The sequence below is a fragment of the Passer domesticus genome, chromosome 10 (genome assembly GCF_036417665.1).
Source record: "Passer domesticus isolate bPasDom1 chromosome 10, bPasDom1.hap1, whole genome shotgun sequence".
Classification (NCBI taxonomy): Eukaryota; Metazoa; Chordata; class Aves; order Passeriformes; family Passeridae; genus Passer; species Passer domesticus.
The window spans coordinates 32,887,872-32,909,273 of NC_087483.1; the positions used below are offsets into that span (position 1 = coordinate 32,887,872).

General features: G+C 41.7%; 1 protein-coding gene across 2 annotated transcripts in view; it reads left to right on the plus strand.

Moving 5' to 3' along the window:
• PDIA5 (protein disulfide isomerase family A member 5) overlaps positions 1–21,402 on the plus strand; it is a 112,244-nt gene that overhangs the window by 84,039 nt on the left and 6,803 nt on the right. For both annotated transcript variants that reach the window (XM_064435017.1, XM_064435016.1), the window contains 2 exons: positions 457–587; positions 15,322–15,392. In XM_064435017.1, coding sequence (XP_064291087.1) covers positions 457–587; positions 15,322–15,392 — 202 coding nt within the window. The remainder of the gene's footprint in view (positions 1–456; positions 588–15,321; positions 15,393–21,402) is intronic.

Here is a 21,402-nt window from a genome sequence, read left to right on the forward strand (position 1 = left end):
TGCATGATAGGGATAAAGAGTACAAAAAGGATATTTGAATGGAAGATGCTGGTCTATATCAGTTTTGATATAAATCCCACCTGCTTGCTGTTCTTCTCAGTTCATGCCTGTGGATGATACAGTGGTATGTATCAATGTTTTTAATACCCAGATGTTGGATACAATGTAGGAAGTCTTTATTTGACATTTCTACTCATATGTCTGGCTACAGTTACTTAAATTATATTTCAATTATTTTAAATTATATTTTTAATTATCTGAGTTCCAGAAATTAACTTAGATCTTTTTTTGCTATTGCCTGGTGTCAGAAATATCATGTATGTCTTTCTGTTGCACAGACACCTTGAAGGATTTTTCACATTAGTTCCCTCATGCTAATTATGACCAGGACAATGCTGTCCCTTTATCTGCTTCCAGAAACATTTTCAAACTAATTTCATTGTCTTTCTTTTCCAGTCCTGAAGCACCACCTCCACCTGAACCTGCATGGGAAGAAAAACAGACCAGTGTTATCCACCTGGCTGGAGAAGACTTCAGGGAGTCCTTGAAGAAGAAGAAACACACCCTTGTCATGTTCTATGCACCATGTGAGTAAATAACCCCTCCACGAGGATGGGTTTTATAAGCCTTACATTTACTATGAAATCCTGAATTAATTCCCTTACTGTCCACTGACTTTTAAGGTTAAAGAGCTGATTCTGAATATAAGTGCATAGGAGCATCATTGGCACCATCATTTGTATCTCTATAAACAGAAACAAAACAGTATATAATGGTTGTATTATTTAATGCAGACACCAAAGCAGGCAGCAATACAAAAACAAAACAAATTTATTTTCCTTTGCTGCATTTTATGGTCCATATAACAAAATGTGATCCTTTATAGTAGCACAGTGGACATGGAGAGCCTGATTCATTAATGCAGCACTTCAGTAGTGAAATCAATACAGTAGTGTGGGAGGAATCAGTCCACGAGGTGGAGAACAAATTTTGATGGAATAAATTTTGTCTGTAATAAATCTGCATTTAAGTCTCCACTGGGACTAGGGACATAGCTTCCTCCTCCCAGATTGTTTTGCATGCATCACATAATCATTTTGTTTTTGAAGCTCCTGAGAATATTTCTGGAGAAGTTTAGAATTAGGCCTTTTATAAATAAGGTGAATGAGAGGGACCTCTTCTGTTTTCCTGTGCTGTCCCAGAGACAGGCAGACTAGGTGCAAGTTCTTAGCTTTTGAGAGGTTTATCAAAGGGAGAAGATAATCCAGGCATTTAATATTAGATACTATTAATATGCCTTTATGCCACCATGACTCAAGCCCCCCAGATGCAAAAAAAAATTCTTCCATATCACATGGCCAGCAATTAATGGATAACCTTCAGATAAACAGCTACCAAATTGTTCCCATTAAATCAAAGATATTTTCCATACAGAGAGAAAAAGGTCCTTAATGTTAATCAGTCAGCCCCTTATTTTGCTTTTCTGTTAGAGAATTAAACATGAATGCTTTGGGGCTCAAATGAAGGGATGTGGGAGAAAGCAGGGGTGCAGTTCAGGAAGGAGATTTCTGGAAGGCTGTAAAAGAAAACGGAAGGGGACGTAATCCCTTTTCCAGTCCAGTTCCCACCACCTATTGACTAAAAATTGCCCATGTGCCAGGAATTTCTGATTCATGGAGCTCAGCTGGTTAAGAGCAAATTGTAATTTTAAAATCAAATGATTGCCCATGAAATGGTAACATTTAGGAGTTCACTGTCTCTTGAGTTGTCTTTACCCGATTATTGACTTTTTGCGTAAGAGGGATTTATTTCACTTTTGGTTTTTAGCTGCATCTTTTAAAGACAGTTAGATTCTCGATCCTTTTTAAAGCCACATTGAGAGCAAAGACTCTGTGTGTGTTGAGTATGCAGCTCTCAGGGTTGAAAGCATGAGGGAACTTGCCTGATGGGCTAATTTTTTACCGTTTGACTTCCACCCTTATTTTAGGAGGGGTGAGTAAAGATCAGCCTGGCCCTTTCTATATGAGCAGGCTGTAAAAACAAAGGCTTGCGTGACGTGAAACTGTTGGGTCCTTTGAGGCTGCACTTGAGACACATTTTTGCACTGTTTTTGACACAGTGCTGCCTGCATGAGACCACCTATGCACAGGACAGAGAGGTGTTAACTGGAGCCCCATCTGGCCTTCCTGTACTCCTAAGACAGCGCTGCTCTTGTGGTGTCAGTACGTGGGTCATGCAGTTTCTGATTTGTCAGATTCGTTCTCTCTAAATGTGGAAGTGTCTGTGAGCAAAGCACAAAGCAGGCACACACAGGGAGTGCAACGAGCCTGCACTTTGTTGGGTGCAGGGGAAAGTACCAGATAAGTATTTTAAATCTCTGTTTTCTATGAAATAAACATTAATGCAGTAGAATAATTACAATGATTAAAAACACTATATTTTTTCAGCTTTTGTGCAGTGATAACGTGCTTCCTGTTAAATTTATAGATTAGCTTTTGTTTACCATCTTCTCAATCTTGAGACCTCTTGAAGCTTTCACTGCCAATTAGTCTTAACTTGCTTATTTTAGTGCAGAAGGAACACTGCTAAAATTTCAAGGTCCCATTACCTCAAATATTTTTTTTTTCTATTCAAATCCACATCTTGGGTCAGGGCAGACTCACAGTATGCTACTCCATTCACTTGTGACTCTGTGGCAGTATTTGTTACACTTACACATATGCTGAGATATTTTAGGATTGGGGGGGTGTGTATACATGCATATATAAAGTATGTTTATATATAAATATTTATGCTAAGAAATGTATCTCTCATCTGTCATTAGAATTTAAAGCAGAAAGTTGAGTATTCTGACCTTTGTCAAGCTTTCAGCTCTAGTGACAAACCTTTAGGCAAAGGCCATAGATATATATCTTAGATGCAAATTAAAATGAGATCTGGCTTTCCTGTGGCAGCTTCCAGTCCAAATGACTTGATATGTATAGGAGAGCCACCAATCTGCTGCAGTGCCGATAACTCAGGGCTGAGCTGAGCAGGGCTTTAATGGTGCTGAGCAGTGCTTCACAGTGATTTAGCTCTGGAGGAGACTGCTACATCCACATGGAAAAGATAGGGAGCTCATTACTCTGTCTCCTGGAATATGGGTGAAGCATAAACTTAAAGGTTATTCTACCTGGCCATGGAATATTTTAAGGACTGAGAATCAGAATCAAGACTCTGGAAATTAACTGGGGGAAAAAGTCCACTCCTGCAGACTTGACACCACAGAGAGCTTGATTTCATGATCCCATTCCTGCATGCTGGCATCTGGGTGTGCTGCAATGACAGACTAGGGGCAGGAGGCAGGAATAGGGGTAGGTTCCCAATACTGATTTGGGAAAAAGTGCCTGCTGCACCCAGTGCTACTTGTGCCATTAATGACCTGGGATCAGATCTGCATCCAGATGTCCTTTGGTTAGGTCTGTACTGTGTCACACAGGCTGGAGTGTGGGCTGGCATGTGTTAGAGCTACTCAGGGCTAGGACTTGGCCAGGCTGCTGGCATCTGTGCTGCACAGCACCTGGCCCAGCTCTTCTCTGAACCCTTGTGCAGCTCTTGTGAAGATGTAATTGTCATCCCACTCGTGTACCTTTAAGTTCAAAATGCCTAAAATAAGAGGAATACAATTGTACCATCTGCAGAAGGGAAGCATGAAGCGTCAGGTGTGTGTTGGGATTGCTGTGTGGGGTTGGAGGAGTATTTGAAAGCAGCAGGATTGATGCACCAGTATTTGAGAAGCTTTTGGGGAGAGTTTATGGGATTTGTGTCTCTATTGTTTTCATAATCCAGTCCTTGGACTACTGGATTCCATCAGCTACTTCAGGTTTACTTTTATAACTATTAGGCTTTGTCCAGAAATGGGGCGAGGAGACACCTAGTCAGAGTATGGTTTGATGTACACATGGAGCCTGGTACATGGGTGATCAGGATTTGGGGCTACAGACTGTGCTGGGAAGTGAGCCAAATGGACAAGAGCAGGTAGATTATTGCAGTGCTGAAACAGCCAGATTGGGAGGGCAGTGGCTGCAGGTCTGTGCCCTACACCCAGAGCTTGGTTCAACACTTGCCTCTCTAAAGTGAGGTGTCCTGGGCATTTGCATCAGTGCCTCTTCTGGGATCAGCGCCCTGACCTTTCTTTCTTCTTTCTCTTATGTCCTCCCTGTTCATAAAGCTTATCTGCACGTGTTTTATCTGCATTTTTACTTTTATGTGCTCTCTCCACTCCGTTATTCCAGATAATTGAGATTTGACTTTGACAATGCATTAAATTTTAACCTCCTACTACTGTAGCACTGAAAACTGTGCAAAATAGGAGCAGTTGGTTGTGATTAGTTGTCAGAATCACAAAGGGTAACAAAAGTTCCAGTAAATAATGTCTTTGTGGTTGGAGATGTTTTTTCTGCATTACTCAAAAAATTAAGGGGGGAAAAAAGAATGATTGAAGCTAGGTGAGACTCTGCAGTGCCCAGGGCCACTGAGGCAAAGGGCTGAAATTGAAACACAGGAATTTGTGCATAACCATTTATGCAAAATGAGGAAGTGGTGGTTTTTTTACTATGGTTGTGGTTGAATACTTGAACAAGTTGACCTAAGAGGCTCCATCCTTGGAAATATTCCAACCCAACTTAGAGACAGTGCTGGGCAACCTGCTGAGGTTGACCCTGTTTTGAGCAAGGGAGTTAGACTAGGTATCTCCTGAAGTTCCTTCCAACACAGCAATACTATATTTCTAGGAATAGTTATACTGGAGTTTGAGATACACAGGGGGTTTTTATTTGGTTTGGGGTTTGGTTTTGCTGATTGTGGTTTTGTGGTTTTGGTTGTTTTTCCCCCTTCTCATCCAGTTTTGATTTTCTCTAAACAGGAAAGGCTTAATAACACCCCTTGCTAATTCTTATGCAGAAACAGAAAATGTCCACTTTTGAGTTACAAGAATGTCATTTTTTGGTTGAGATTGCTGCTTCCAAAGGGACTACAAATGAATCAACTGTGTCAGAAAGGAATTATATATAACAGACCAGTCATTAACAGGTCTAAATGATGGGGGGAAGACACTCTGTTTTTAGATCAGTCACTTTCAATGGCAGGAATCAGCACTTATCAAATTCACTCAGTTTTTACTTTCAGTGTCAAAACACGAGTTAATAAGCACTTTCAAAAAATAAAGACTTTCAGCAGCAATGGGAAGTAGTCGGGGGAAAGTGTTTCCTTTTAATGGTTCCTAAGGGGGGCAGTTGCCAATGTTATTGACTTGCTAAATGGCCTCAATTTGTGGGACTCAACAGGGTTCACAGAATGGATATTTTTAATAAATGCTTTACTGGGAGCTGATTTCCGATTCTGTTTTCAGCAGTGAAACTTTCACTTCAGTAGAAATGAATTTCATCAGCTGGAAAAAGTTATTTTCTGATGAAGCCTGACCCACTGGGGTACTGAGAGAACACCCAGAAGTAAACCATCCTGAGGATGGTTTTAATGAAGTGTTTTTGGATGGAGCAAGTGGCTGTGCTGCTGCAAGAGGATGTGCAGTTAGAGACTGATATCAGTCTCTTTGGTTCTTCACTTAAACTTTTTTGTAGGGTTTTTCTTTCAGGGCTAGAAGAAGGGAATAAAGGTGCCTAAACTGTGTTGCATCTGATAAAGTCCCAGAAGACTTTAGGATCTTTTTGGAGCCATTAAAAGGCTGTGTGTTGATCTAAGGTGTTTGTGGGAGATAGTACCTGGGTATTGTTCTGATGTAAAACAAAGAGGGTAAAGCAGGAATATTGACATCATTGCTGTCTGATGAGTCAACTCCTGGCCACCATTAAGAAGTAAGTGGGAAATCAGGTAGGACTTTGCTCAGCAGTAAGAAATCAGACAGGGATCTGACTAAATGAGTTGTACCCTCCCTGTGTGTTCATCAGGAGCCCATAAAATGCTGAGAGCTAAGCAAACCTGCGTTCATTTTACCCACAAAGTTTGTTCAAGATTTTAGTTATTCTGTATCCTGGTCTGCTCCTCCTGTGTGTTTTCACAGCAAAAACTGCTTGATTTCTTCTGTCCAAGTTACGCATCAAGGAATATCCAATGACAAAAAGCACTTGGCTGAGAGTCTTTGCCAGTGTCACACTGTGGGCACAGAGGGTGCTTGTGGCTTTGAGCTGTTAGTTCTGACAGCCAGGAGGGCAGTGTGCTCCTCCCGCCCTGGGACCCAAGCTGTCAGCAAAAAGCTGTTCTGAAGGAACCACTAGTTTCATTTTCATCCTTCCTGCCTTTTGGAGCAAGCTTGGCCAAAGCTGGTTGCACCATATCTCAGCCTTTGCACAGGCAGTTTTGGGGAGTTAATGCTGTGTTTTGGTGAAGCTGCACTGCTGTAGGAAAACATGGCAAATTCTGCTGGCTGTGAGGACTCAACCTGTGGGTGCTGGGCCTGAGATGAGCAGTCTGGGTCACTGCTGGGTCACTCAGCAGACTTGGGTGACATTGTTCTGTGTGAAGTATGGACAGAGAGGGAGAACATACTCGACAATTGAGTTTATGAGTTCAGATGTGCGGAGCAAAGCAGCAGCACAGATGAATTTAGTGTCCCACGATGGCCTCAGATTGGCTCCCACCAAGAGGTTTTCCTGTCACTTGCAAGCACATCTTGTTAAGTTTTGATTAGGAGGCTGTATCAAAGAGCCTGAACAAAATGTGCATTTTTATAAATAAAGCTTAAGCTATCAAAAATTATTAAAAACATGCTGAACAGAAAGAATCTCTTTCAAGGCAAAAAACCTTGCAGGAAGGTTTTTCTGGTTGTTGACTGGGGCAGAGATGTGGTCTGGACTCTCTGATAATGAGGGTTTAAGTCCTGTGTGGGCTAGCACTGCAGAATTTTGATGTTAGCTCTGCCACTAACTGCTTTCTTCCTGCATCAGTGGTGCTCTTGTTACAGGTGCATTACCGAGGTGTGTTCCTTTCAGTGTAAATAATGCTGCTGCCACAGAGCCCCTTAACAGGCTGGGTTTGATAAAGGATGAATTCATGGAGTGGTCTCTGCAGTCAGGCTGGCAGAACTGCTCTTAGCCCCAGTGCTGGTGCCGAGGAGAATAATTAGTGCCGAGAGAACAGTTTGAGCTGCACTTGCCCAGGCTGTGCAGAACCGACACAAAGTGCTCGCAGCCGCTGTGCTGGAGTGGCAACATGAAACTAAAACTTGTTCGGTGATCCAGCTCCTCTTGTTTTGTAACCCTAAAATGTTATTAATGTGCGTGATTTGGTGTGCAGAATATTGCCTGTGTATAAACAGCTCCAGCTTGTGAGAAGGGAAGGGGAGGGAAGTGCGTGCTCTTGCCCCATGGAACCCTCTCCTCACAGACACACAGCTGTGTTGGGAGCAGTGTCACTGTGGGTACATTAGGAGATTATGAATATGCCCCCCATCCTTATTCACTGTCACAAAACCCATTTCCAATAAGACAAATGCTTTTTTTGGTGATGTGTAACATTTTCTTGACAGGAGGTCCTTTTAAACATCAGCGCAGCTGAAATTGCAGTGCTCTGCTGGCTGTTGCTAGCTCAGCACTGTCTCTTTTATTAGTGATGTCCACTGGCATGTCAGATGGCAAAATTATTTCATTTGCTCTATAACTGTGTTTGCAGTTACCAGGGCTGATGCTGGCTTGGTTAACTGCTGCTGCAGCTTTGTTTGAGCTAACAGGCCAGTAGCACAGTGGAAAATGCAGGTCTGCTGGAACTGGCACTCAGGTTTGTTCTGTTGACCTTAATACCCTTTCTGTCCAGAGGTGACTTGCATATAGGTTTCCATCTCAAAGGGTTGCTTGTTGCCAAATGCTGAGTGCTGGCATGTTACTTGTAATTCACTATAGTCCATCATATCCTTGCTTTTTGTAATGGATGAAACAGTCCAGGAATTTTGTGCAGTCTTTTTACTCTCACTTCTGCCATTTGATCTGTTCTGATGACTTTGTTGCTGTTGCAATTGTTCATATCTCATGGCTATGGTTTCCCAATAATATGGGTTTTGTATGTTTTGTCTCATTTGTATACCTCCAAGGTGTTACAAAATAAGAGTTCAGATAGCTTGGGAAAAACTCAACAAAATCCCCCAGCAGGCTGTGAAATTTGGAGTAGTTTACCTGTTGTTAAGAGTAGTCAGACGATCCTTGGTTGACCTGATGCTTAACTGAAAACCTCATAACATTTTTCAAATCAAAGGGCATTTCACCCTCTTTCAACTACTAATGTCTTGTGTCTTAGAGATATGATTATTCCATGGTGTCAGGTCATGTCATCAAGTGAGCTTTGGGTCCAGATATGTAATAAAAAGCCCTCCAGTTCTCTACTGGTAAAATAAAGTGAATTAACCTTTCAGTTACATCTCCAAATGCCTTTCTCAAATATGCCTGTGGATTCAATAACTCCTGTAGCCACACGAATTTGAGCTGTATACCCTTTTCCAGCTCTTATCTGTGCAATTACTGTCTGTGGCCTGTCTTTCCTTGATTGACCAAGTAATATTCTGGTTTTAATTCTAGTTAATCGCTTGGAACTCTTGAAGTGGAAACAGGCTTTGCTTGACTCTGTGGTGTACAGGCTCCCGGGCTGGGTTTGATAGCTGTGCAGAGCTGCTGCTTGCACTTGCTTAGAATTGCAGTCATTTAAAAGGCAGTAACAGAGGGCACTATCTACCCCTGTTATTTAAACGGTGATGATTTCAAGCAGAGATGGGGAATTGGAAAGTCATTCTCTGCTCTGCACTTTGCACACTGAGGGCTCCATCCTGCCACGTGCTGAGCCCTCTGAGGCCCTGGTGGTTTCACAGCTGAGCAAATGGAGTCAGCACCTTGCAGCCTGGCTCCCTGTCAGGCAGGATTGTGAACCCTGCGAGTCACTTAACCTCTTCCTGACTCTGTTTAACCTTGGATGTAATGACAGAGGGGGATAATCACGTCTGTCTCTCTTAGGGGCAATTTGAAGCGTAATTAATTGATACTAGTTAAAGCATTTGAGATCACCCGTTGAGAGGTACTAAAGGAAGCCGGGGGCTGAGGGGGGAGCAGAGCCCTTTCTCATGCTGAGCGTAGAGCACAGACAGCACAAATGCCATGGGCTCACAAATCACTGGGCTTTCAGATCTCCTCTGAGGAGTTGGCCAGGACTTTGTTCTGAAAGTACTGACAGTTTAAGTTAGTGTATTTAATATGAAAGCAGTGTACATTAAAATGTGTGCGTGTTTAAACTCTCTCCTTAAAAAAAAAAAATGAAAAATACATGCACACCACTTTATTACTTTATTTATCAGGATTTTATTACGTATGAGATGCTAAAAGCACACATGGCAACAACACGGGTAGGGTTATAAAGCATTATATGTTGCTGATGGGTATAAGGTAGTGCTTTCTGAAGTCAAAACGCCCAGTCTGTGCTGCTGCAGTGTTCTAGTTGGGATGCTCAGGTTAGGGTTGGCAGGGGCTGTTGTCCTTGCCTGACCCACGAGCAGTGCTGGCCTCCTGCAGCACCTGCAGGGGATGGTGACACGAGCACAGCCAGACCATGGCACTGCTGGAGCAGTCTCAGCTCAGCGATGCAAATCAAGGACAGCTGTCTTCTGATCAGGTAGAGAGCCACTGTGTGAAAGCATCTCTTTTAGAAAACCATTTCCTTTCAGACCAAAAATCACTAATGATGGGAAATGTGAATTTCCATCTAAACTTGACTGGCTTCAGCATGGAACCAGCTCTGGAGCTTACTCAGCCTTTGGCACCCAGCTTGAATAGCTCATTATAATGAAATTTAGAGACTGACTTCTCTCGATTTCTATCACTTCTTAATCTTTGGATTTAAGCTGTTGACACACTGAACTTCCTGACTCCCTTTGCCGTGAAACACGTCTTTCAGTTCTGTTGTTTTTCTTATGGGTCTTCTGAACCCCCTCCAGTTTGAACTCATTGTTGATTTGTGGGCCCAGAACTGCAAACAGCACTTCAGAGGTGCCAGGCAAAGGGGCCCTCTCCACATCTGCTTACTATTTTAATTTATATATTCAGCGAAGTTCATTTTGACAACTCTATCATTTTCTTTCAAAGCTGTATTGCTAGCATTGTTTGGATTTCTTTTGCTTCTAATACATTTAAAGCCCCTTATATACGTAAAACGTCATTATTACCTCTGGTGACTGTAGGTACTGCTTTGATGTCCATTTGCTTCCTTTATCTATTTTGTACAAATTGTTAGCTTTTGATTTATATTCATTAAAAAACAGCTTCACCTTTCTTCTATGTGCTATGCTAATACAGCTTCCACTCTTCTAAGGAAACTGAATTAACCTTGTACTGTTCAGCTCTAGAGAGGTTATTTTATATCACTGGGCTTTGTAGTTTCAAATTAAACAATGCATGAAGTAACTAAACTTAAAGGATTTTTTTTCATATTTAAACAAGTAGACACCTGAGTTCTCAGAAAGAGGACTTGGTTCCTTTAGGCAGTTCTGAAAATTTGCCACAATTTTATTTTAAATGTAATGAAATGACTGTTGTACAACAGGGTGCATCTGTTTCATGCCCTACTCTCGAGACATCTTTAGAATTGCTGTCTAGTCCTAATACCTTTGTACATTGAAGTTGTAAGAATCTCTTAAGTTTTACTTTACTTTTACTCTCTAAACAATTCAGTGGTTAAAAAAAGGAAGCCCCGTTCAATGAAAAATTCTCCATTTGAATGCAATAAAGACATGTAGGTTATTCACTAGGTTGTTCCACTGTTTTGAAATCCTCTTTGCATCCCTTCTGCATCCCATGGGATCCTGCAATTATGGAAAATGTTTTCACAGGTATTATTATGTCTGAAAATTTATCAAATTGCTACCATATCATATCAATTTTGTGTCATTCTTACCATACCTGAAAAATGGGTTTATATTATTTTTTCTTAGTATCCTTTTTGTTTAAAAACCAAAATATCAGTTCACAAGGTGATGTGAGCACGTAGTTAAGTTTTTCTATTACCCCATGTGCTCTCTGTGTTTTGCATCATGTAAGAAATGTGTTGTGGCATCATTTTGGAAATCACATCCAGCTCAGCCCTGCAGTTCTTCACTTCTTCACAGTCCTCAAAGCAGTATTTCCACAAGAATGAAGTTCCAGCCCCTTTCTGTGCCCAAAGCAGTGCTGGCTCCTTGGGTCTTCCCTCAAAGACACCCTGAGAAGGTGCTGTACCTTGAGGTTGTTCCTGCTATCAGTAAATCCAGCCCATGGAAAACAAGCTGCGTTATATATTTTCCATCACTTCATCTCCCTAAAGACCCACTAGCTTTCCTTAAAATGCCTCTCTAATTAGAAGAGATTTAATCTGACTCCCTCTCCCCTCAGTGATAATGGCTCTGAGTGAAGCCTGCTTGCTTGCTTGCTTGATTTCCCTTGTCTGCTGTTCATCAGCCATTCCTCTTGAATTTTTCCCACAGAAACCATATTTCTCATGTACTGGCTCAGTCGAGAGCTACTTGGTTTTCAAGGTGAGGAATGTGTGATGGTGCCTGCTGTGACTGTACCACATCTCCTACCACCTTTACAACATGAATGGTGGAGAAAAACCTTGTAGAAAATACTGGGTTTGTGTACATTTTTAAATTTGTAGTACAAGGCCAAAGAGAACTCCAGAACTCCTGAGCTGCAGGTGTTTGGGACCTGTGACTTAAGCAGGCAGCTCTCATGCCCCAGCAGGTCAGGGAGAGCAGATGCCACCATTGACTGTATGGTGGGTCCTCCAGAGAGCCAAATTCTGAGCACAGAGCTGAGTGCATGACTAGAGCTCTATTAAAGCTGTATTGTTTGCTGATTGTGAACAGGGAATGGCCTCAGCACATGCTACAGCACGTGCCTCAGATGTCAAGTTCTCTTGTTTTCCTACCAGGTGATGCAACTGTGTTTCTGCAGTAGGAAATGGAGTTATCTTGAGATGTGCAGGAATGATTAGAGGTTTTCTGTGCCAGTACTGGGATCCTGTAGAAAGGCTGGATATTTCAGGAGCAGGGTTTTTTTTTTCACATTTCTCAAGTCAGGCACAGGAAATTACTGTTAAGTTCACATCTGCTCTTAACCCTGTTGAGATCAAATTTGACACTGTTGTAAAAATGAAAAAAGAAAATTGTTAAAGCAAAGCCCTGCATCTGTGTTAGAAGTTCTGCTCCCAGAAGTGCTGCTTTTCAATGCTGCTCAGTTAAAACTCCACTTCTTGTCCTTGCAGGAAGTCTGTGTGCTTACCATAGGATCCAAATTATTAAACTAAAATGAATTTTCCAACTTGTTTAGTCCATAGTGACTGAGAAGGGGCAGGACCTTTTGGTTCTTAACACCTTACACTTTTATATGCCACCGGTTTAATCTCTTTCCATTGCAGCCCATCTGAAAATTCCTTTGTAAGGAGGCTGCACACTTCCTATCCTCATGTACTGTGCTCAGTACATTTCCTTTCCTTGCACTTTCGAATCTAGAAGATAGTGTTAACACTTAAAATAAATGTGTGATAGTGGGTGTGAAGAGGGAATGGGGAGAACAAGTTTTCCGTCTGTCAAAATGAAGACATCAACCTCTGCTTTTATTTTTTTTGGCATGTGTGCTTTAAATAGAATGACTGGGTTGGGTGACTTCCAAGTGTTTGCTGCATTTGGCAATCCTTCTAAGTTGTAACAGATGAAGTTCTGCTGTTCCATATGATGTGCTCCTTCCCCCTTTTTCAGTGACTCCTTGAAACTCCTTGGGAATTCAGTGTAGCATTCACATCTGTTCCGTGGATGGATGTCCAAGGCTAACAAAATGCCTACTGGACTTGGAGGCAGCTCTGCCAAAAGCCATATGGTTGTGTTTTAGTTTTGTGAGCACAGTGCAGTAAAGAAAGGAGGTTGGGCCAAGGGAGAAGTGAAGGGAGGAGGGCTGGAGCTTCAGATGGATAAATGAAGGTAATTTCTCATTATTTGGTACTGGATTTGGTATTTTTGTGTGGAAGAATATGCTTGCTATTTGTGTTCTCATTTTCTTGCGGAATGTGGCTCATGAAGAGCTCTTACCTGCTACAACTTCTCTAGGGGCTTTGAGAGAGGCCATACTGTCCTGAAATACCTTTTTTTGAGAGTTTACAAGATGTTCATTAATGAAACCTAAATTTCAAGATCATAAGCAAAAAAGGGAACCTGAAAGATTTAAGTTTTTAAGAGCCTTTATGTTTTAGTGTAACAGTTGGAAGTGCTTTCCAGAAAAACTGCAGCATGTAGTTAAGAACAAGTGTGTTCCTGTTTTAGAGGTGCCTGATTTTTATCCATTTTTTGTTCCTGAAATTCTTTTTAGATGTCGTCACCAGTTCTGATTTATTTGTGTAGAGCAGTGTTAACAAGGCAACCAAGGCAGTCCCCCCACAGTACAGGAAATTATCCAGGATTTGTTAAGATTCAGGCTTGACCTGCAGGCTCTTCAGTATCAGGCAGACAGGCCAGACAAGTGCTAAGAGAGAAAATGGGTCACCAAAGTGGGCTGATGGACATGGGAGCAGCCTGAAACCCTAGCCTCCTCCTCCTCTTTCTTCTCTTCTTCCTCCTCTTCCTTTTCTTTCATGACCATTTTCTTCCAGGCAAATGCTGAGCAGCCCAACAAGGTTAATAGTTTGCGAGCTGTAGAACACTGTGCTGTCTCCCACTGAAACACAGCTGCCATCATGCTCCATAAAGAGTTTGAAGCCATTAAGGTGGATTTACAGAAGTGCCTCAGTTTCCCAGGAAACATCCCCTTGACTTTCTGGTATTCTTAGTTACTGCACATGCTCCCAGTACATTTACACAGATGTGTCACTGCAGTACTTCCAGAACCCTGTTCTGGAGAAAGAGATGCTCTAAAATTCAAAGCAGTGCATGTAAGCAATGAACTTATATTTTGGTGAAGCTGAAGGGGTATTCAGCCTTTCCTTTGTGGAAAGGAGTGTGCAGTGTTTATGCACAGATACTATTTTTCTTGTCAGCTGAAAGAGTGAACATAGCTTAGGAGGGTGGCTGCAAGTCTCCTAGGAGGGCATTTGTTCAGTCCTGATTTTAAAGTAACACAGACACTTGTTTAGCATGTAAAATACTGGTAAACAACAGTAGCATAAGCTGCAATTGGTGCTTGTGAGCAACTCATTTGTGATTTTTCTGTTCCTACCCAGAAATAATAGCAAGATGAACTCCTTTGCCAGCATTACACAGGCTTGACTGAAGTGTGTCCCTTCCTTTCTTAATGTGCATCTAAGCAAAAAATAGTGTCTTGAGTCTTTGCTTGTGATCAGCCTCTGTGCTGAGTTTGAAAAAAAGTAATTTATTACACATATACAGGTACTTTGCTTTTCAAAGTCTTACTTAGTATAGTAATGATGTTTTGAGAGGAGTTAAGATTATTCATAGACAATAATTTGTAGACATTGATTCTAAATTAAGAGCACTCATACCTGAACCTTAAATCAAGAGAACAGTTCTAATTTCCCTTCTGTGACTTCTGAAATGTTGAGTCAAATCAGTGTGTATTAAAGCAAGGGATTAGCTGGCCTTTTGTTCAGTGCTGCAGTGGTACCAAGAAGTATCAGCCCATCTCCCATTCAGGGCTCTGGGGTTCCTGTGTGCAGTGTCTGTAGAACTCTTCAGGGGTTGCCCAGCTGTGGTGAACAGCTGGCAGGTCAGCAGCAGTCACCCTAACCTGGGACTGGACATCTGCCCTCCACCCATGAAACATGTCTGGCCTATTGGACTTGCTTCTCCTCCCCTCCCTTATGTTCCCAATGGCTTGGCTTTAACACAGGCCTTTTCCAAATACTTATAAATGCTCCCAGCAGTTTCCTTTCCAACCTCCAGCCTCCTGTTCCCAGCTGTGCTGTCTTTATTCCCAAATGTAGCTGGTATCTGTGGCAACAGCAGTAATAACCTGCCTGGCAATGCCAGGAGGTGCAGAGCAGGGCAATGGTCTGTCTGGGGCTGGTGCTCTGGAAGTGCCCTTAGGAGGCTGGTGATGGAGAAAAGCCCCCTGCACCATGGTCCTTATTATGGGATGTCGTGTAACTGTAAACAGATACTTAAACTCCTTGAGGTCACAGGGATCTTAAACATGTGCTTACTTTCATGTAGCTGACAGATGTTTTGTCCTGCTCATTCCAGAACTGGAGAGCTCCCATTCAGAGTGATTTTTAATTCAGATTTTCCACTGACTCACCTTGTGTCTTGAGTTTGTCCCAATATCTTTCCTACAACTAAAGTTTATGATGTCTTTTTCTTCCTGTGTCAAACAGGGTGTCCTCACTGTAAAAATGCCATTCCACATTTCACAACTGCTGCTGAAGTCTTTAAAGAAGATCGCAAGGTAACTTGCTGTTATTTTTTTTCTGTGATATTTAAGAGTATTTTCCATAATTTGTACTTTATAGGCTTTGCTTATTGATAAGGTTATAGATCTGAACATCAAATTGCTGTTACACTAGAAGAAATGTATCTGCATCACAGGGGTCTTATCTTTTATGGTCAAATTGAGTTATATTTCCAACCTGTTCTGTTTGCCCTAATTTGCTCTATTTTATGTTTAAATCTTTGTGTAAGAGTTACTTTGTATGAAACACAACTCTTTCTCATTGAGGGATTAGATAAATATAGTTAATAAAATCTCCATTCCCCTTCAACTTTTATCCGCTGTTGGGGTGCATGTAGAGAAACCACAAGTTGTGTGATAGTTCTGAGGACCTCAATCACATAACTAACTAATCCTTGCTTTGCATAGCTCAAAATACAATATATTTCTGTAAATTGGCTGACTTGAGCCCAGGTCCTCTTCTAGGACCCTGATGTTTCAGCCTTGAACATGCATCCAATTGCTGAATCACACTGGGTAATTTCCTTGCATCAGCTGAACCACTTTTTCACTGAGCACATGGAGATCTAGGGTTAAAAACAACCCAAAAATACTTCAGCCCCTGGATCTAACCAGATAACTAGCTAGGAACCTGTTTGATACCTTTCAGTGAACTGTATTTCATTCTGATCTCTGAATTTGTTCCACCTGCACATTTGGTGTTTAGGTGTGGCAAGAAAAATGTTTGGTAATTTAATATGGAAATTGCTCTCTACACCTTCCTCAGGAGGGGAAACAGACAGGAGATGCTGAGCTCTCCTCCCTGGCATCCAGTGACAGGACATGTGGGAATAATTCAAAGCTGTGCCAGGGGAGGTTCTGACTGTATGGTAGGAGAAACTTCTTCACCAAGAGGGTGATCAGTCCCTGGAACAAGCTTCCTTAGAGAGCTGGTCAATGCCCTGAGCCTGTCAGTGTTTAAGGGACATTTGGACAGCATCTTAACAGCAGGTTTACCTTTTGGTCAGCTCTGAATTGGTCAGGCAGCTGGAGTAGATAATCCTTGTAGGTTCCATCCAGCTGAAATAGTTTATCCTTTTCTGTATTCTAAATGGAGAGGTAATTTTGTAACAGTTGTACTCCATAACAGAAGAATTTTTGTAATTTTTTTCTTTTCCTCTCATCTGTTCTGTAAATCACAGAGACTGCATAAGATTGACAAGAAGCAAATCATTCTTCTATCACTGACTGCATAAATTAGTCCATCACTTCTGCCCTCTGGCACACAGAACATTCATAGGCATGCAGCTTTTAGTTCTCCTACTGCTGTAAATTAGTTTGCTCAGATGCCTTTTGGTTACTTCTTTGTTTCTGAGATCTCTGAGAAAGTATCCTTGTTTTCCCACTTTTCTGGTAGTTCCAAATGAAGCCTCTCTTTCCTATACTCATTAAAATTTCAGTCAGAGGAAGTGAAGCAAATGTACCAAACAATGTGAAACTTGCTTATTAGAGCCCCAGGATGTCTTAACAAGCAATCAGAATCATGCCATAGTTAGTTGGACAGGGTGGTGGTGGGAAATGCAGGCCTGGGAAGCTTTTCCTTCAGACTGCAGGTTATAAAGGGACTCCAGAGCAGAGCAGTGATTGACAGTTGCAACTCTTGACTTCAGTTTAAGGCTGAAGTGGGGAGATATAAAATGTAATGAGTTGGAACAGGAGAGCCAGTAGGGAATATTAAGGCTGGTACAGTTTTAAAGAGGTGTGTGCAGTTAGGGAGAATGGTGTTATTCCACCCCAATGACTTATGAAAGTGCCAGGGATTGATTATGTTGGGAGCCCCTATTTAATTGTGTACAGCTATAACTTGCCAAGGTGCTTCCTGCTGCCAGTTTGTGCCATTGTGGAAAAGAAAACAAACCTGTTTTAGACTTCAGGAGGGCACATCGCTGTTCCCACAAGGGGCACATGTAATATTCCCATGTTTCAAACTGGACTGAGCCTTTAAACTAATTTGTATTTCTGTAGGGTTTCAAACTGGTAAAATCACTGCGTAAGAGAAAGGAAGTATTTATTCTTTCAAAAACAGGGCAAGATTACTAATTTTCATTTTAAGTAGTAGGTTCTTTTCACTACTTCATTTCTGTAGTAGTGTCCTTTTTTTTTCCCCTGGAGAAAGGTTTTTCACTTAACGGAGTATTTTTGCATTTAAACTGTATCTTCTACTTAAAAGAAGGGTCTTTTAATTAAACATTTTATCCTGCAGAAACCAAAGAACAATCAAAAACATTCCAGCCTTGAATTGGTTATAGATAATGTCTTAAAAGGTATCCTTTGGGAGACTTTGAGTCTTTACACTGGAATTTTGAAGATGAGCAGAGCCTGAAGCTGTTAAATACGTGTCTCTTGGTTTTGGCGCTGAAGCCCCCCTCCCCCAGGGCTGTGTGTAATGCTCTGTGCTTTTTCATCATCTGCACTGCTGGAGTTGGAGTTTAAAAATGCACTGCTTGGAACATTGGCCCCAAATGTCAGTTCTCATTGGCCACATCACTGCTGGTGGTTTTAGCCAGAATCCCCAGCCTGCTCGCTGGCCTGGGGCAATCCTGTGGCTGCTGCAAAACACAGCTCGGGCTGAGACCCACGAACCAGAGCCTCCAGTCTCTCCATCTTCCTGGAGAAATTCAGTGCCAGTAGGATCAGATCAGTGGAGAGGCTACTCCAGTGTCAGTGAGCATATTGTTTCAGTTATTTAAAAGGGGGAAAAAAAGGTGGAAACAAAAAGCCATCTGGAGCATTCTTAGCTTGGGGCGCTGTGGCCTTAGCTTACAGCTGCCAGGGAAAAGCCCATGGCCAGTGCCCCACAGCTCAAGTTCTGGCAGTGACCAGTGAACACCAGAAAATGCAAAAATGTGAGGGTTGTCACTTAGCTGAACAGATTGAAGAGCGGGAAGGCATGTTCAGTAACTGCTCCACAGTCTCTCCTGAAAACTAAATCTTTAAAAAATCTGCATTCTGCCTTCTGGCTGATCCCATAGCTCAGCTTGAAGGAACTGATTTGTGGTGTTCCAGTTTGGATTTGCTGAAGGAAAGCTCTTGACTCTTCAAGGCCTTTCAGTAACAAATCTTTGGCAGTCCTGCAAAGAGGCTGCTTTTTGACCAATCTTCCCATTTTCACAGGAGACTGTTCCTGTACAAATGCATTGACCCAGATCTGAGCACCACAGCTGGGTTCCAGCGAGTTCCCACGGAAACAGCTGTGGCAGCAATTGCTGGAAAGGGTGCAGCAAATGGGGTGAGCTGGGGTGTTAGTGGGCCAGTCAGCAGTGAAACTGGTGGGTCCCCAATGTGTATTGTGAATCACAGTTTAAAATTATTATACCAACCAAATGGCTGTACAGAGTTATCCAAATGAGATAATATTTTAGTTTGGCAAGGAATTTGATCTCTATTTGCTTAAAAAGCATGTGCTGAATTTCTTTTTAATTAGACTCATTAAATATGGTGATGTTAGCACTGTACATCACGTTGTACTAATGGATGTCCCCTTTGCAAACAGGCCTGCTTTGAGAACAGCTGATGAACTGCACCTCCTGTAATGATGCCATGCCACATCAGGGCAGCTAATAATGAATCTCCCATTTGCAAGGCTGTTCACTTTGAGAACAGTAGCTGAACTGCAGCAAGCTTGAGCAGACCAGTCCCTCACTGCTGTTAGGGTCCAGAACAAGTGATACAAATAGAAACCTATGGAGTAATCATAGGGAAGAATGCACATCTGTCTTATTTACAGGTGCTTTTAAGATATTTTGCAACAACCAACTTTTTTCCTAGTAATCAGGTAATTGTCATCTGGAATTGATTCTACTCTTAAAATGTTGTTTGGAAGCATTTATTTCCATGCTGCAACTTTGTTTTTACTTTTTTTAAGCTTATCAAATATCATTCCTCTTTCAAATCAATATTCAGTTAGCTATTCACTTCCATTTTCATAACAAAAGTCAATATTAGCTCTAGCAGAGATTTATTTTCTTGAATCAATAAACCAGTGTGTGGCAGTACATATTTTAACAGGAGAGCAGCTAGGATTGCAGGGGGTTATTTTTACTATATCACCATGTGGTGACTGGAAGGCAAACTGTTAAAAAGAAAGCTTTAAGAACAGAAAGGAGGAGTTACCTGGAAGGTCAAGGGATCCCTCTTTCAATTTTCTACGCATCTGTTTGAACAGTTCAATGTAATTGTGTTTCTTACCTGTAAGATCCCTCTGGAGCAAAAAGTTGGAAGGGAAGTGTGATTTCTGATGTATGATTAGATTATACTGCCAGTACTTCTTTTTCCTTCTAACACTTAGTAACAAAATAAGGCATCACCCTTCTGTTACAGCTGGGGCACCTGGATGTCAGTGGTCATGGTTTTGGCATAGCTGCTTTTATACTGAAGCACCTAAATGAAAGTTCTGGTTTTTGCAACAGCTCAGCTTTTGTGATCAGTCCTCTTCATCTGAAAAATATGCCATGCTCTATTTCCTCAGAGCTCTTCAGAGCTGCTCATACACTGCTCACAGTCTATTGCCATGCTCAGTTAAGTTTGCAACTTTGTAGTTAAGCTCCCAGTTTTTTGGTAGAACCATGAAATGTTGTGGGATTTCTTTTTCAAGTAAAGGTATTTTCCAGTCCCAGATGTTTCCAGAGTTATATTAACCTATCCTGACTATGGGGAAATGCATACTTATTTAGTGGGTTATTGTTGTTGCTGCTGTTATCATTATTATGCATCACTGTACATACTCACCTGATACTTTTAATTATTAAGAGTTGCATGCCATTTGTGAGGAACTACTTGTAAAATTAAGAAAGCTGGATGTACTCCAAGAAACTTCCTTTGGGGTCCACAGTCTCTGATTGATTATCTTTTCATTTGATAACATTTCTATTCCTGCTACAGCTACTGAACAGGCTGGTGATAGACCTGAACGGCATTGGCTCTGGAAAGGACTTGTATATAATGATGTGTTGTCAATATCTAAGGCAGCAGAGCTTTGGGTTATAGAGAATCCATAATCCCGTGGAGTTTTGTGCATGTTGCAGATACAACACTTACAGCTTTTTCTCCCTGAAATGTTTTTTCAGTGGATTTCCCTTCTGGTTAGAGGAAAGCTCAAGAAATTAAATTTTAGCCCTAACAATCAAAATCTCCCTAAAATCAATCTTGCCTTCTGAAAGCTGTTACACTGGATTTTTTCATAATGGACATGCACACACACACATAAATGTTAGACCGGTGTTAGCAGAGTTTCTTTCACATATTTTAGAGGGTTTTTCCCTCCTGATAAGAGGGAATTTGTGAGAGGTGCTGCCAAGTGTCTTGGCTCTTGGACACCTACTACGGATGTCTTATGCTTAATATGTCTGCAGTTTCTGGTTGAATAAACTTAGTGGGTTTACAGGTCAGAGCATGTAGGTCTTGCTAACCTGTGCTCTCCAGTGCACTTCTGTGTAAGTTGTTGCTGGTAGCTGAATATGAGGATCATTTCTGAAGGGAATATTCTCCAGAAGTCTTTAACCACATTTTGAGAGAGGTTTTTTTGGTTGTTATTTTTCCTGACTCAGTTTCCTTCTTTAGTGAAGCAGAAAAGCTGACTGTTGCTAAGAGAGCTGAGAATGAAGGGAAACTTTCCCTACAGTGTATTACTGCTCACTTGAGCCATGATTCTGCATCTTTTTACATGCAGCCTTTGAGTAGAGCCATGCAGGAATTCACTCTGGTAGGATACACCTCTACCAGCAATGGAGCTCAGTATTCACAGTCCATGAAAACACAAACAGAAAGAAGCAAAGGGCATCAGTGCTATTTGCTGAAATTCTGGTGTGTCTCAGAGTTCAGCTGCCTGGAGTTGATGGAATGGAGATGAGAATTGGTCCTCAGTCCAGAAGTGTGTTTTGCTACAAGTGTTTTCCAGCATCACTTTTCTCCTCTCTCAGTGCACTATATTTGATCTTCCGCTGTGAGACAGGCAAGACAATTAGGACTG